The sequence below is a fragment of the Thunnus maccoyii genome, chromosome 23 (assembly GCF_910596095.1).
Source record: "Thunnus maccoyii chromosome 23, fThuMac1.1, whole genome shotgun sequence".
Taxonomy (NCBI): Eukaryota; Metazoa; Chordata; class Actinopteri; order Scombriformes; family Scombridae; genus Thunnus; species Thunnus maccoyii.
Window position 1 is genome coordinate 16,486,362 of NC_056555.1, and position 17,295 is coordinate 16,503,656.

At 40.6% G+C, this 17,295-nt stretch overlaps 2 protein-coding genes across 2 annotated transcripts; one reads left to right on the forward strand and one right to left on the reverse strand.

The window, feature by feature from the left end:
* The first annotated feature begins 209 nt into the window (after positions 1–209).
* On the forward strand, positions 210–4,603 carry si:ch211-244b2.3 (uncharacterized protein LOC557230 homolog). The gene is made up of 12 exons (XM_042403498.1): positions 210–645; positions 758–777; positions 900–942; positions 1,384–1,658; positions 1,767–1,887; positions 1,971–2,049; positions 2,144–2,255; positions 2,574–2,679; positions 2,787–2,868; positions 2,953–3,007; positions 3,691–3,799; positions 3,922–4,603. Exons 1-12 carry the CDS (start codon positions 576–578, stop codon positions 3,981–3,983), a joined length of 1,134 nt encoding a protein of 377 aa, XP_042259432.1. The 5' UTR covers positions 210–575; the 3' UTR covers positions 3,984–4,603.
* Positions 4,604–5,433: 830 nt separating this feature from the next.
* Positions 5,434–17,183, reverse strand: scyl2 (SCY1 like pseudokinase 2). Its single transcript, XM_042403496.1, has 18 exons — positions 17,044–17,183; positions 15,208–15,404; positions 14,907–15,064; positions 14,425–14,569; positions 13,252–13,401; positions 11,926–12,147; positions 11,247–11,363; positions 10,971–11,096; positions 10,428–10,604; positions 9,769–9,891; positions 9,389–9,502; positions 8,995–9,127; positions 8,768–8,886; positions 8,533–8,633; positions 8,198–8,267; positions 7,953–8,030; positions 7,713–7,835; positions 5,434–7,624 (listed from the first exon to the last, which is right to left on the reverse strand). Exons 2-18 carry the CDS (start codon positions 15,382–15,384, stop codon positions 6,992–6,994), a joined length of 2,766 nt encoding a protein of 921 aa, XP_042259430.1. The 5' UTR covers positions 15,385–15,404; positions 17,044–17,183; the 3' UTR covers positions 5,434–6,991.
* Between the last annotated feature and the right edge of the window lie 112 nt (positions 17,184–17,295).

The window sequence follows — 17,295 nt, forward strand, 5'->3', positions numbered from 1 at the left end:
CACACATACATTGACAATTTACTTTTCAGTGAAGAAGGAGACAAAATAATGTCTAGTAGTTGAACTTTTGAATGAAAAACATATGCATACAGATTCTGGATATATATAAATAAGGGAGAATGAGTAAATGTAATTGAACTTTTTGAGCTAAAATCATCTCAACACAAATTATTATTTAAAGCAGACTATTTTTCATGTCTTAAAACATGTCTGTAGGGGGTCTTGAATATTCTCAAATTTAACTAGAAAACCTCCTCAGCAGTGTTAAGGTGCTGCCATTGATCCATCCACATATCCCTGCTGTAACCAATCAGCGAATTAACTGTATGAGAACACAGTCATTTAAATAAATGTCAAATTACAAAATACGGGCTAATATACCTTGACGAAACTTCCCACATTAGTGGCCAGTAAATAATATAGTAAATGTGCCTTAACGTGTTTTTACTGCAGTCAAAAGGCGATTAATATTATATCCTATCGTCTACCAAACAAAAACGTCAGGCAACCCTTTTTAAACAGGATAATAATTCACATAAAACTTATGGTTTCATTTGGTGTCATATTGTAGAGAAATGAAAGTGAAAGTTGATGACAGCTTTCCTGACAAGTCAATTTTGACTTCACGTCGGTCTCTTACTAAGAGTAAGTAAAGGGGATTTAATGAAACGATTGAAAGTTTTAATTAAAGTCTCAAATACAAATAAATATTGCTCTCTTTCTGTTTGTGTAATCAGCCTTTTTCTCATTATTGCAGTGTTCTTTTCTCGGAGCTCGGTAAGTCTACAAAACATTTCCTCCTTGAAATCAGTCTTTGCTATGAGCTTCACAGACTCTTCTGCCGATAATTGTCTAAAGTCTCTTTGTAATCTATTTGTATTTGTTGCTATGATTTAAAGGAAAATGAGGACGAGATGAGTTATTCCTCGCAGACGACTCTAGGTATGTAAACTAATATAAATTCCTGCTGCTTACACGTAGGTCTATATTTGAGCCTTTTAGCTGATTGCCATTGATAAGGATTGACTTACAACGAACAGAACAACATTGCAAGTATTATTAGATGTCTAAAGTTGAAGCTGTTGTTTTTTTAAATGAGAAAGTTAGGCCTATATATGGGTGGAGTACCTCCCTCAGGTAAAGAGTTAACATGCCATGTGAATATATCAGCTTTTTATGTCCACTTTTCTAGTCTAATCTCTACAAACACATTCACAGACCAGGAAGTGCACCTGGACTATCTTAACTAGCTCCACGCTCATCCAAATGACAGACATTAACCTGGCTTTGACTTGCTTTTATAACTGCCCACTCTTTGTCAATAACCTAGATCATATAGAACAATAAATACATGATATTAACCCATGTTGCTCTATTTCACAGCCAATGGGAAACATTATGTGTGGCAGCTGTCAGACGGACAACAGTGGCTGCAAATTGACAATGACCATGTGATCGAGACCCACTACTGCCAACCTGGAGCTAAAGGAATCACCATCAACACTAGTCATGGGTCAGTGTTTATAGACTTTGATAAACTGCAGACGCTGAACACAGCTTTAAAGGTTCAGAGACTAAGCTTCCTTCCTCCGGGCCAGACTGAGGACATAGGCTGGTACTTCAGAGATGACCAGCTGTGGCGGGAATATGGATCCCAGGTGAGGAGTTATAGGTTTTCTACAAATCTTATATTCATTCTTGATCAACATAACACAAAAAGTCACCACTTCCCTCTGTTGTCCATCCTCTTTCCTCCTCTTCTTCAGGGCTTGAGCACTCAGGCCTCCTCAGTCAGCAGTAAAGATGTGGAGCATCAGTTCTCTCTAAACCCTCGGGGAACCTTCAGCTTCACAGTGGGCTCTACAAGCTACAGACTCGACTTCTCCAGTATGTCATTTTTGCTTGTGTGAGCTTGGTAATTTTGATAAATGTGCGTGTGCACACTGAGTTTTAACTAATTGCCTCTGCAGCCATGACCCAAACAAACTGCATCACGGGCCTGCGCAGGAATGTCCGCAGACGTCCAAAATTCACTTCCAACGCAGGGAGGTAAGACCTTCCATCTCTAGGATTTATATTTTTGTCTAAATAGGAAAGGTACACAGGTTTGAACATGTATGATAGTCTCTTCATGTCCTCGCAGCATTTACTCCGCCTCAGTTCCTCCAGCGGCTTCCTCCTCACAACTCACTGATGGAGGCTTCAAGTGGGAGTTCATGGGAGAGGAGGGGGAATGGACAGAATACGATGCATATGTAAGTATGGCACCCGACAATTTCAGGTAGCTGGAGTCAGAAGTTTATTCTCAAAACTTCCAAAAGAAAGTTAACACTGATAGTTTTTATCATACTTACAGCTAGAAACCATAACTTTTACGATTTTAAGGTACTTTTTAGTATGATGTTTTAAGATAAGAAACTTTCATTCTTCTTTTTTCCAAGTAAATAAAATGTGAAATAATCAACAGTGGCATCTGTTGGTCAAATTGAGAATAATTTCAAGACAATCCTTTCTAATGAAAGCTCACACACAGTATAACATGGATTTGTTTGATCTTGTTTGCATGTGTGCAGATATGTGGCTTCGGCAGCACTGATATTGAAACACAATACCAGCTGAACCCACAGGGCCAGCTACGCTTCAAGATCAACAGATTCTCCTATACACTGGATTTTACAAGTAACGCACACTTACATATATAAAAAATATGTACAGTCTTTTTTCTTTTTGTTGAGAACAGGAGTTAAAATTGGCACTAAAATTCTCTCTATACCGGTTCATCATAGGAATGTGTCAAGTCAACAACAAGATCGGGACTACAAGAGCCGTGAGGAGGACTGCTGGCAATGGGAGTGAACAGAACAGCAGGTCAGGAGACTCATTTAGTATGAGGCTGTTTGCAAAATGCATGAATGGTACTGTAAATGTTTTTAACATTATTCTCTTCTTCAGATTTCCACGCTGGCAGTTCAAAGATATCGGTGGAAAATGGAAAGATTATTCTAATGTAAGACACAACTTTCTTCTGTTCATGAATAAATACCACTAGATACTGTAAATAAGTTAGAAGTTAGCAAAGATTAATAAATCAGTTTAATCCAAAGGTAGACACATTACTCATAGATCTAACATCTAAGTTATATCATTTAATCATAAAGTGCACACAAACACACAATGCTTGACAAGACTTAACATACAGTACGTACATTGCTTTAAGGACCGGATCACAATTTTTCAAGTCTGTCTTCAAACAATAGTCAGGTTCCTAAATGAACATTGAAATAGGTTTTTCTTGCTATAGATAGATGGAATAGATGGCCATAGATGAAGATCCCTCCATAATGCACTTACAATTTAAGTGATGGGGGCTAAAATCTCCAGGCCTCCTTTGTATTGTATATGTATTTAAAAGTTTATTGAAGCTAATATGAAGCTAATATGAAGCTTCCTCTTTTTGTTACTATACTTCCACTATAGCTCAACAGGTAAACACTGTCTGAGGAAACACAAAGAGGGAATTTGATGTAAATGTGGCAGATATCCACTTGATATGACTAACTCAGACTGCTGAAGCCTCATATAAGCTTCAGATGAACTTTTGAATGCACAAAATACCTGTGGACAGACTCAAAAAATTGTGAACCCATCCTTTATGTGTTTTCCTTCATTTTGTGTTACTCCCCTCTGTAGGGAAAATGCAGTATTTCCAGTCAGGATATTGAGCTCCAGTACCAACAAAACCCATCAGGCACTATGAAGTTTACCACCAAGAACTTCAGCTATGAGCTTAACTTCTCAGGTGAGCTGCAAGCACAGAAATCTACTGTTTTTCACTCCTGGCAAGGTGGGAGTCTCTATCACTCAATGCAGGTGGTAATGTATTTATCAGAAGTTCATTCTGAATTTGCATGTCTTTTGCAGCCATGACTCAGATGAACCTGTCCACTGCGACCACCAGACCAGTTCGAAGACTTAACCAGTGACTCACTGAGACAACAACAGATAATGTTGGTTTTACCAATCAATCAGGAAAGCCTCTGACCTCACTGCCAGCCTCAGGTTGTAGTACTGTTTCTCAAATGCAGCCTCCTCTCTGCTGTTTGGACAACCTTACTGTACATGGCAGTTATTTAAAGATTTAATATACAAGGTGTGTAGGAATATTCTTTACATTACGAATGCAGCGCACCTTATGCTCTTACAAAAGTATCTGCAGGTTTGTTATGAATGCACTTTAACATAGTAATAAGTTATATTTTTAAAATTTTCCTCAATTTTTAATGCTTAATGCTGCGCTTCTTTTAACCTTCAACCAAAGGGATGTTTACCCATATTTTATGTCAAACTGCAAATGATCAGTTGAGTAAATGTTAAAATGTTCATTCAAACTGCCTTTTCATGAGTGCACTTTTCTTAATCTTTGTTTTTATTTTTCAACATGATACCTCTTTTGACCTAAAACCAAAGGGAAGTTCAGCTTTGAGATTTCATGTATTCCTCTCTGTATCACGCCAATTCAGAAAATCCTCAAATATCCATTAATGCTGCCATGTAGTCACTCTTTCTTGTCTAAATTAAAGCTACTTCTGTTCCAGTGTCTGAAGTTGTGTTTAGTGTTTTAAATCACACAAATAACAATCACCCTTTGAGAATAGCAGATTTTGTACTTTCCTTTATATGTACAGATTTTCATTGAACCACCTCTGACACCAGCACCTTAACACATAAAACAAGGGCCACACATATACACATATATGGACAGCGGTAGTACACAAATGATTTTGTAGAAGAATAAGCTTTAGTTTTCCGCTTTGGGGTTCTGCCAGGATATGTGACACACACTCCAAACATCACATCCACTTTGTGATGAAATCAAAATTGTCACGTACAGTACTACATATTGATCGACAGATGGCAAAAGATCCAGTCACAGACACATTTGTAGCCAATGTGTGACGATGGGGGTAATGAAGAGAACCTGAAGAGTCAGATTCACCAGCCAGTAACACTGCCATGCAGCTGCAAAGAAAGCTCACCATGTATAGGTGGCATTGATATACAAAAAAAAAAAAAAAAAGTTAATCTAATTAAAGACTTTACACTTTAGCATGTTAACAACAATCATCGTCAGCAGAAACACAATGTGACCAAGGTGCATCTAAAAACCGTAAAATGGTGTAATTACCTTCAAAAATGTGAGATTTCGAATGAGTACACATTAATGTTAAAGCAGTTTAGAAAATCTGACAGACCTATGTGGTTATTGTAGGTCAATGAAGTTGAAGGAGAAGGACACATCACTTCATTGGGTCAATTGAAATGCACTACACAGTGTCCCCTCCACTACCAGTATAGATTATTGCACACAACTCATCTAAGGCCTCTTAACCATTATCACAAGAACATAAAAATGTCAAGGCCCTCACATAGCAATCCATTTTTAAATAACTATATATTTACACTTCATAATATCATCACATCACCAGCACAGGTCCTCCGACAGCTGAAAAGTGCTGAAATCAAAATATATAGTGATTTCCTCTTCATTGTATAAATTGTTCAACAGAAATGGTACACTGCGGGATTTGGGGGCGCCTTAAAAACCTCAGAGAAAATCCAGCTTGTGTATGTGTGAAATAGAATATCATTGGTCACTGGAATCATTAGGAATCATTGTTAGAAAAGATGCTAAAAATAAAACTTTAGATCTTTTGTGGTCAAGTTCAGCAACATGCAACAAAGCAAAGTTTAGAAGAAATTTGAGAAGCAAACTCCAGACGGCTGATTAAGGGGAAAATGTTAACGCCCGACTAACAGATCAGTACTGTCCGTCTAGTTTTACACATGTACCCATGTAAGGCACAACAGCCTAAGCAGTGCACGTGGTCCTTGTTCATCGCGTTTAGCATTAGCATCTGGTTAAAAGGACACTGCTGTAAGATCTACTCCACACATCCTGTTCCACTACCATCAGATAAGTCTTTCATACTGCATCTACAGAAACTCATACATGTCTTTTGTTTCCAAAGGAGGTGAAATGGTTGTTAAACTCTGACCAGACAAAACTAACTTCACCATAGCGTCACTATAACTTCACTATAGTTTACCCCAGATGATAAGAGAACGAGAGCCAGTCATATTTGTGTTCATGAAATGGAGGTTACTGGTGCTGCAGAGAAGCAGTTACCATGGAGACAGGCTTGAGAGGGGCTACTTGGTTTGCCCCGTTTAACACTGCAACTGTTGGCCTGTCAATTTTTTTTTTTTTACACCCCCTTTCATATCGTCTCCACGGAGGAGCCTCCTGGATGCAGATCAGTGACAGCAAACTTGTCAGTGCTAAACTTGAAGCTACCTCCCCTCTGGGCTCAGACATTTTGGTGTATGCGGTATTTGTTTTTAAGCCAACCTGTGATCACTTGAGACATGCAGCAAATCCTAAAATAGTCTGGAAAAGCAATAAAAAGTTACAGAAGCCTGAAGAAGATGAGAGCAAATAAGCTGATGTGAACCATGGAAGATGACTTTTCTGTCTTTTTCTTCCAGGATTTAAGGGGTGATTCTGATGCAGCTAGTTCATGGAGTTAAGTTCACTCGAGCCATTCAATCACTCATGATATGAACACAAAACCTTCCTGAATAAACTGAGCTGGGATTAATCTCAACTCGTGACAGTTGCACTCCCAAGAATGTCAAGTACAAAACAGTAGGAAACCCCCAGCATTTAAAGAACACAGCATAGAAGAAGTTCCCAACCCAACCTTTTGTCCTTCTGGTCAAGTAGAAATGGAATTCAGGTGCAGGTTAATTTGCCGAGGCCCAGTGGCCAGCTGAATGTGATCGAGAGTCAGAATTTAAACCAGGTCAGATTAAAAATACAGACAGCAACACCCTTGATAGGATTTTTAAATCTTCACATTCAATCAGTGTCTTTTGTTGAGATAAATCAAGGCTCTTCTGTCCACAGTCATTATAAGAATATGCTATACTTTTAGCCGAATAAGTCTTTCAGATCATTGTTGACAGATGCACTATGTTTAATCCCACTTTGGTTCATGCCAGGGGCAGCAGTAGGTTGAGAGAAGTTCTGAGGGCTGAAAAAAGGGTTTGCTTGCATCCCAAATCCACTCTGCATCCCTCCCATACCTACTGGCGCTCCCTGCATCTGAGTCTGAGCGTTCTGGGCCGAACCATACTGATTGAGCCAAGGGGTGTTGGTTCCAGGTGGAGCCATGGGACCCATTTGGTTGAGGGTGACTTTGGGCTTGCTTGCTGTAAAAAGATTGTCCAAGGCTGACATGTCGGGGCCTTTATTGGTCTGCCCAAGAGGTCCTTGATTCTGTGTGAGGGCACCAAAATTTGGGGTGCTGGTAGTGGTGGCCATGCCACCATAGGTGCTTGGGCCTGCGGGCCGCATGCCCATCCCCATGCCTCCTGCCTGGAAGCCCATGGGTTGGTTGAAGCCATTAGAGACTGAGGCGCCAATGGGGGCCACCATTGGGGTGGAGGAGGGGAAGACAGAGATGGTGGTACCCTGTACTGGGGCTGGTCGTGGTGTGTTAGCCAAGGATAAGCTGTTTAGAGATGTCATGTTGTTCAGAAGGCTGCTGGTCAGATCCTTAGTCTGCAACACAAAAAAGAGTAAGATTTATCATCACAATCCATGAGTGTTGGAGCATGTGTTTGTTTAACCAGAAGTATGTATGTTCTACCTTGGTGTTGGTGGTGGAGGCTGGTTTGACAGTCTGTGGTGCTAACGGCTGCTGGCTCCTCAGTTTGGCTGCCTGCTCTTGCTCCTTAGCTAATCGCTGTTTCTCCTCTAGAGTCAGAGACATCTAGTAGAGAGAGAAAAGAGTGATGCAGAGGAAGAGAGAACATGCAAATTAGACTACATGTAAAAACAGACAAAAGGTGAAGATCAGTCTAAATGAGGTGTGACATTGTTTCCATACTCTATTAGGCTGTGAGGCTGTTGCTGAAGACCCATTCTCTTTCCCATTAACCCCTGTGCTGCCAAAGATATCATCAATCTGAAAGGGGAATAAAAAGACAGAATGGAAAAACTGCAGCACCCAGAGATAAAACATAAAATTTCCAATTTTTAGAAAATTTAAGGCACAAGAAAACCTTTCATGCATAGTAGTTATACACATTTTCTCCAATCCTTTACTTGGTTGTCATAGAATCATCGTCTCACCTGGTTCCCAGAGCTAGGTGGACTCTTGGTCTCCTCTGATTGGTTCCCTGAGCTAGATATGTTCAAACTCCTGTTAGGAGAGACAATAATTAAAACAAAAAAAAATCAGAGTAGATTGAATCTGAAGAGGCCTTTGCACATCTCAATTAGTCATACCATAATCATCATTATGTGACAAGAATCTACGGCTCATTGCTTTGACACATCCAATTACCTTATAATTACCTTCCTAGCTAATTTGTATAAAATCCCCCATTAATATGTATGACCATTTTATATTTCATCAGAGTGAATAAAAAGATATTATACAGGGCGCATAAAATCGTGATAGGCACCTCTGCTGCTCCTGCATGATATGCAGCTGCTCCAACTTGGTTTTGTGTTCAGCCTCCATGCGACTCAGCATATCACGGATAACCACCATGAACGAGTTGAACTGAAATATGGAATACATAAGATATATAAGAAAAGAAGAAACTTCAAGGACACCTATAAGGATAATGATGTCTTCATAGCAACAAAAGGGGACAAAGACAAAAAAATGCATGTATGTGTTTGGCTGTGTTGTACCTGATTAAGGTTGAGGTTGTTGTCTATACTAAGAGACACAAGGTGGGGCAGGCTTTTGGAGGCGAGATGCTCTTTGGGGATGCCCAGCTTCTTGTGGGTGAAGGTACACTTGTAGATTCCTAAAGTGAGATGGGGAAAGTCAGATAACCAATGCTCAAGCAAACCAAGAGGCTGCTCATCTGTTTCATACAGGAAAGACATATCATTAGAGGCTCTGTTTTCTTTACCTAGAATGCCCATGAGTACTGCGGGTTCTCTAGAGGGGATCTGTTGTAGGAAGGGCAGGATCTCATCAATGACAAACCATTTGTCTAAATATTCCAAAATCTTCCCCAGACACACTAGAGAGTTCACCCGCACCTAAGCAATGACAAAACAGGACACATAGACAAGGTTAGAATACATATACTGTTGATTACAGTACTAAAATAGGTAACACCATTGAGAGAGAAATTCAGTAAGAAATTTCAGTTGATAGTCGACTGTGTAACAGTGTTCGAGAAGGACAAAAACAAAAATAAAGACACCTAAAGATAGAACTACAGAGAAAGATCATTTGTGTGAAGCTAGAAGGACTGAAGAGAGCAAGCTGAGAGCAGAAAATGACTGATGGAAACTCACAGCTAGAGAGGAAGTCTGCAGGCAGGCTGATTTGATTCGAGGGATGAGGGAGTTCTTCATGGACGGATACTCAATCAGGTTGGCAAATGTCGGGATGATGTTCAGGCACAGCTCCTGTTCCACGGGAAAGATGTTATGAACTATGACATTTTTATGATGCCAAATGCAGCATATTCTTACTGTGCTGTCAAAGTAAAACTGAAAAGATAATGCAGACTAACAGCAAGTGACAAAAAACGTTCCAAAGGTGTCCAAGTGTTATTCTAAAAATATACACCGATGAAGTCAGTGTTGGCAACTATTCTCACAGTGTTTATCCTTAAATAAAAAGGGGTGTAACAGCACCTCAAACACTGAGAAGACCAATTTTCCTCCTGTACCTGGATCTGTACAGAAGGGGCTTCTAGAGCTCGGTAAACCATAGGCAGTACGCTGTTCTTGATTTCCTCCGCCGGTGTCTTGGTCAGCAGCAAGTCCATCTTCTGCAGGAAGATCAGCAGGATCTGCACAACACAGGGACCCAGTTAGGAAAACAAGAATAAAAAGCAAGAGAATACTGTGCTATTTCCTACTGATGAGTAAGGTGGTACGTGAAAGAGAGCGCAGACTGTGGCTTTAGTGCAGCTTTTAGTATTACAGACAACACAACGCACACGCTAACTGATGTGACAGGAGCATATTCACAGCAAAGACCACTCACCATATTACTAGCCTGAAGGAGCATGGAAAGAAAAAATACAGAGAAAGACAAGTCTTGATAAAATGACAGGCTGAGCCCAAACTGAGCATGCTCTTTAGTCAGGTTATTTTTATCTTTTCAATTACACACAAATGGCAAAAGGCAGAAACATCATCTTTTCAAAAGTTCTTTTTAGAAAAAGGTAAAGCACATTACTTAGATCACATCATCACTTGAGTGCATTGCTAGCTTACCAACACATGCTTAGACTGCATTAGTAGAGTCTCTAGAACAGCCGACTTTGTGTCAGACATGTGCAAAGGGCATACTGTATGAGTTGAGTCATACGCTTGTGTCTACCTGGACAGGCTCTTGTTGCTTGAAAACAGGTGTAAGGTCGGGCATGATGAGACGAACATACTCCTCCTTGGTACACTCCTCGGCGATCAGCAGCACGTTGGGCAGCACAAAGGGAACCATGTCGGGGTTGATGAACTCAGAGGTCAATGATGGCAAGATGCGATACATCACCACTCTCTGTGAGAAAGGAAATCAGAATGGATTAAAGAAGCTGCCATTAAAAAAGGAGATTACTTCAAACTGTATATACTGCATGTCCATAATGAGTCCATTAGAGAGCATATGACTGCAAAAAAGGCACAGGTATCTCACAGGTGAGATCATGTTTTCAGCTCAATATGGGAATACTGAAGGGCTGTGACATGAGCAGTCAGGTATTGAAAAGGATGACTAAAGTTGACCCAAGCTTGTAGTACCTGTACTGTAAAAGAATCTGAAAACCTCCAAATATCTCTAATTGTATACTGGTTTTTCAACTCTTTGGCCTACCCTTTGTGCCTAATGCATATTGCATTTCCCTATACAAAATGTACAAGCGATTACCTTGGGTAGTTTGGGCAGGACTTTGGGAAGGCCTTTGTAGAACTGGGACTTCTGTAGGTTGTCCCTCTGGAAGAGGGAGTCGAAGTACTGCAGGGTCACTGCGCCCACGTCGTCAAAAAATGGGATCTGGATTCCACACAAAAACATAATGAGTAAGACATCTGTCATCAAAAGAAAGCCAGAAGACACTACCAGTAATCAGAAGCACATACTATGACAATTTGCATTGTGAGTTGACATTCTTTGCATCTGCATGTATGTAATAACAATACAAACCTTGGTCATCTGGTCAGCATCAGGTCGGACAGTAGGTGTGACACTGAGAAGCATTTTGACATGGTCCCGCACCTCCTCGGGGAGCTTGTTCAGCAGTGCTGGACTTATATTGGTAAGCTACAATTCCATAGAATAGAAATAAAAGGAATAGCAGAACATTACGGAGGGGCACAAAATCAGCATTTGACTGATAAAAACACAACATGATTTGATTTTTGAGACTACATAACATTCACATTAGTTTGGAGCAGCTGATCCTGGAGTGTGCCAGAAGATGTCAGAAGAAGAATTATTTCAAGCATGTTTCTGTTTTTCCAAAATCAGTTTAGATCTGAACAAGGCATCCACTGTAAATATGAGCTGGTCAATCACTCAAATCTGAGCAGACAACAGCATGAAAGCATGAAAAAAAAAAAACAGAAGTATAGCATGTGCACCGTGGCATTGTATTGTAGCAGCATGTTGGCACATCAAATTAACTGTGTATATAGCACAATAGTTATTATATTATGAAGAGCAAGTAAATCTTAATCTTAACAAGGAAGTGTTTTGCATTTGCTTGGCACCTGATTAGTTGAATAATCTACTGTATTCAGCACTAAATAAACACTTCATTCATAATCTTTTCAGTCTATGCAGTCATTAGTCATTCTCCCACATTGGGCACACCTCCACTCACCTGGTCCAATTGCCTGCTGAAGCTCTTAAAAATGTCATGCTTGTTGACTTGGAAAACAGGCTTGCCCTCATTGAAGACAGCATGCATGACCACACCCAGCGAGTACATGTCAGAGGCTGAATCACAGCTGACAGACAGGATGTACTCAGGGGCCAAGTATTCGGGGTTGGGGAGGCAGAGAGGAGGGAGGTTGGGCTCCCATTCTTTACACGTGTACTTAGGCTGAAGGGATAGAGAGAACACAGGAGGACATGTGTAAGATGTGAAAACAAACAGGGAGATTCAATTGAGCCTCCTACGCAGCAGCTCATCCCAGACTTGGTACAAATCCCATTTCCTTCAGTAAAATTGCTGGTAATAAGTAGAACAATATACATATATACACAATATACATTTTCCAAGTCATTTTGGATTTTGATTGCCAATGCCAATACATGCACATATTCTTTTCCACCTGGCTGTACACATGCAATCATAGATTGTACTAATCATGATCAAGAAAGACAATATATGAAGGAAGAACTTAGGAAGACTGGAGTTCAGGAGCTCAGCATTAAAGCTTTAATGAACCTGCCAAGTGGGTCAAGCAGCAGAGTTTCCTTTGAGTTTATTTAGACAGACAGGATTAATGGGTAGGATTTAATCTCTGGTCTACACTCTGGAGCCGGAGGTGGCGGTAATACTCCTAATATGCTGGTTGCCAACTGCCATTATAAACCAAGAAGAAAAAAAGAAGAGGTTTTTTCAAATAGTATATCCTGTTATCTGATCGGTTTCCTATCTGTGCAGCCAAACACAGCAGCTCCTCCGCAGAATGTTTCACCCTGACGGTCTTGGTGCTTCCTCTGCAGGTTCCACTTCACTCAGCTCCCCGACAGACCCGCTGCTTCTTCCCACTTTAACCTGAATAACAAACTGCGGCTCGGTACTCTGGTTGTATCCACACAGAGAGTAGGGGCTAGCTGGGAGGCTAGTGGAACATGCAGCATTGCCAGTCAGCTAGCCTCCCAGCAAACCCTGGCTCTCCACGTGGATCCAACCTGAGCACCGACCCTCGGTTTGTTATTTAGGTTAAACTGGGAAGAAGCAGCAGGTTAGTGGACCTGCAGAGGCAGCACTGGGACCATCAGCATGAAACAACCCACGGAGGAGAAGGTTACAGATCGGCCTGTCATAATGGCAGAAATGTTCATTTAGGGGCCGATGCTGATATTTCATTTTAACGCCTTTGTCGGCGTTAAAATGACATGCCGATATTATCGTACATCCCTAGTAATAAGCCCTGCCTGACAGGCTGAACTGAGGGAACAAGAGTCCTCAACTTACGTCAGCATCTGATGGGTTGGTAGAGGAGATGCTGAAGTCAAAGCCCATGATCTTCCAGGCTCCACTCTTGTTGAGGATGATATTCTCTGGACACAGGTTGCCATGGACCATTTTCACCCCACTGTGAAGAAACGACAAACCCTCCGAGATCTAAAGAGATAGAAAAGGAACATGTCAGTACAATTGAGTAAGACAGACACAAGCACATTGTTTGCTGTTTACAGTTCGACTCATTCAATCAGGATCAGAGCCCAAAACCTCAAGTGTGGTAAAGCTATATATATATATATATATATATATATATATATATATATATATATATATATATATATATATATATATATATATTTCATGTATATTCAGAGTGAATAAGTCGACAAGCAGTATAACCAGTAATTGGTAATGACTAAAAGACTACTATACAGTTACTACATACGGAATTTAACCTTATAGTAGATATTGCAGGCATTTTCTAGCCTCCCAGCCATAAATTCACTGATTTCAGTGATGAATACTAGCTGTCAAAAAGGCAAGATAAAAAAAACTCTAGACCATGTGGGTGAGTGGGAGAATAAATGGATGAGGAGTGAAGAAATACAGCCTGATAAAAAAGTGAATTGATATTGCAGCCTGTCAGACAGCAGCATAACAATGAAAGGTGAGGCTTGGAATTGAGGTGGTTCAATGGGCTTTGAGAAGTAACAGTGTTTATCAATGCAGACTGGAATTCCAAATGTAAGCTACATAGTAATAAAACCTGCTACACAATTAAGATTTTGTGTGCTCATTATATGGTGTCAAAATTATGTTTTTTTGCAGTTACATTTGTATTATTATTTTAATCTTTATTTTCCAAAAGGTCAAAAAGTTCTCGTTCAGTAATGTTTCATTATACATTGGAAGGTGGTGAATGCATCTGCAGTCTTACTGTAGGCCAATATGCCAGTGTGTCAAACACTGATATGTACAGAAGTTGTTGATTGTACAATTGTTTTAATAACATTTTCTTATGTTTTACTGTTAATCAAATGCATGCTGTGTGACATTCAATGTTTTGCAGGAATAAAAGTAATTTTCTGTCTGTTGAGAATAACTTAACGTAGTCTTTTGCTAAAGGCATCTTATCTTAGGGGCCCTGACAGACCACCCACTAACAACAGTCAGCCCTCTCACCTGTAGCAAGCCATACTTTGTCTCCACATCATACAGTTTGTACTCTTTGATGTCAGTAGGCACGGGGCTGGGCAGGTTGTCCCATTGGCCAAGCACGTTGGAGAGACTGGCAAACACTGGCTCTGTGCAGAACGCCAAACAGTCTCTAACAGCAGAATACAAAAAAGGCAAAAAGAGAGTCAGAAAAATCATTGTGAGTTAGAGCAAGAGCTGCACTGGGTAAAAGTTAAAAGAAGACAGAGTGGTAGAGGAAAAAAAAGGAAGCCCATGTCAGCCTCAACCTTATTTTGCCCACAGGGGTCATAAATTATTCAGGGACAAGTTGACAGGGTCTTTTGATCATGAAAGCTTCTGCTTACATGCGCGCACACACAGAAGCAGACAAATAGATTTGTTATGCAATTTTTCCCTCAAATGTCAAGCCCCTCTGTGAGGTGTGACTCATTCGTGTGTGTGTGTGTGTGTCTGTGTGTGTTAATCACCGTGATTCTTCCAGAGGATGCTGCACAGTCAGGAGACGGGGGTGACGTAGTCTGGTCAGCTGTTGCACCCCTCTTTTCAGTGAATCAATTATTTGGTCCTTGTCAAATTTCTGATACTTGTCAATCATCTTCTTATCAAACACAAATACTGCCACTTCCTGGAGGGGCAAAGACAAACGACAAGGCCCTGAAATTTCCAAAGCTCGTCCTGATATGTAGTAGCTTTACTTATGTATTCATTTAAATCCAGACTTGTATGAAGAGTAGCTGGTCTGGTCTGGGGTAGGATATGAACACACACCTGTTTGGTGGACTTTTTGGTGCCATTGTAGATCCTCCAACACATGCCAGGACCCCCGCTGGCGATATGTCGTCCAACCTCAAACTCCCGTGTCACCGGGTTGCCCATGACAGCGCTGGTGACATCTGCTGTCACCTTTGTGACAGTGCTTTTTAGCTTGTTCAGCATGGACTCCATGTTCAGGTCTGTCCTGGCAGCTGAGGTAAGAGAGGTATATGGAAGACCACCCAGGACAGGTTAGCAGCTCAAGGAAAATACAGTTTTAGATTAAGCCAGTCGAATATGGAAACACCACAATAGTCTCTGCAGTCACCGAAAGAGGCGGCTGTAGCCCAACCCTTTCTAGCTAAAACAAAAGCTGTCAGCAATCCATTAAACTTGCACTCTAATTCACCTGCTCGAAAATTTACACATCAAAGTGCCCACCTGTGCTGTCTCAGGCGAATAAGCATTATAACAGCCGTAACAGCCCAAGCTGTCCCCAGAAATATGAAATGACTCAGAGCCAGCTCAACCACAGACATTAACACTCTCTTTCAAAAGACTTAAGGGTGACTCGAAAGCATGTTGGGTAATAGGAAGTCAGACAAAAGGAACATGGCTGATAAAAATACTGCCAAATCATTTACATGTGTACAATTCTTAAGGGGGATTTTATCTTTCTTAAATGGGATACTTTGACGTTTATTTCATTGCACTGCACCAAAGCTGAATAAGCTTTTGGCAATATATATTATTGTCATATAAAGTAAGACAATACTGGCATACTGAATTTAAATCCAAATGTGTAGGGTCCTTGCCAGTGCCCACCTCAACCAATCCTGTTAATGAAAATCTATGCTTGTACTATATATAGCTTTGATATACAATATTTAAAAGTACCTCATTCAAGCTCAGTCACTTATGCATGCTCAGTCAATGCCAACTGTTTAAACATTATGCAGACAGCCAAACTTAGGGTACAAAGAACAGTGAAATCTGTCAACAACCATGGCTCTGTCCGATAGTCGCAGCTTTGTTTATGTCGTCAATCTTCCTCAGTGCCTTTACTTTCCTTGTTGTCTTCGGCTGTCAACGTTGTAGCATTTACTGTGCCGTTGCATTATTTACTTCATGAGGGGCTAAGGCCACGCATGTAACGAATGCAAATATGTGACCATAAGGTTTAAATAATCAACAATATTGCATCAATTTCCCCTATCATGAGGCTGTTTAAAGCTTTTGTCGGCAACAGGTTTATTTGCTGAGTGTCATAATGATGACAGTAACATTAAATGTACATGATATAGTAAGTTTATGTCACCATTAAGCTGGCAGCTTGTCGCCAGGCGCAGAGATCAACTGAGAAGGAAACGTTTAGGGACATTCACCTCACCAAAACCGTCAGTTTACTAAAACCAGCTTGCTAACACGGTTATGATTTCACAGGCTAATCGTGTGGGGTTAAACCATACTTTTAGCGATTGGTTGAGGCATTTAAATGCTATATTTGTCGCTTAATGTGATTGTCATGTCTGGTTGGGGCAATACCTTGATGTTAGCCAAGTTAACCGTCTTGTTTAGCCCTGTACGCCAAAATTAGCAGATCACTGTTAAACTGTCGTTAGCGGTAAACAACAGACAACTAACCTCCCTATGTAACTAGCTCTTTATAACATCGCTGCTTTCTGGCGTCTACTGTCAAACGCTTTTTATACAAACAGTTCACGGTAGTCACCTAAACCAAGCTAACTAGCCAACAATGCGCAAGTAGACAGTGACGTTGGCGTTACTGCCATTACAATTAAGGAGCGTTTGTTTCAACGCCGTCACTCCAAAAACCCTGCAGCGACTTACCTTAATATGAAAAGGCGTCTTAGTTGTTTTTGTTTTGATAAGTAGACTCGCAGCTGTCAATGACGGCTGTGACACACAGCCCCCATGTCTTCCAGTAGCATACGAAATGAGCTAGCTTGGTACGCTAGTGAACGAACAACCCTTCTTCCGGTTTTTTAACGGAATCAGGTGCGTCTACGTCATCATATCCTGAGCGTTTTTTTTGTTTTTTTTTTTGTTTTTTTTAAATTTATGGGGTTAAATTTGTGTCAT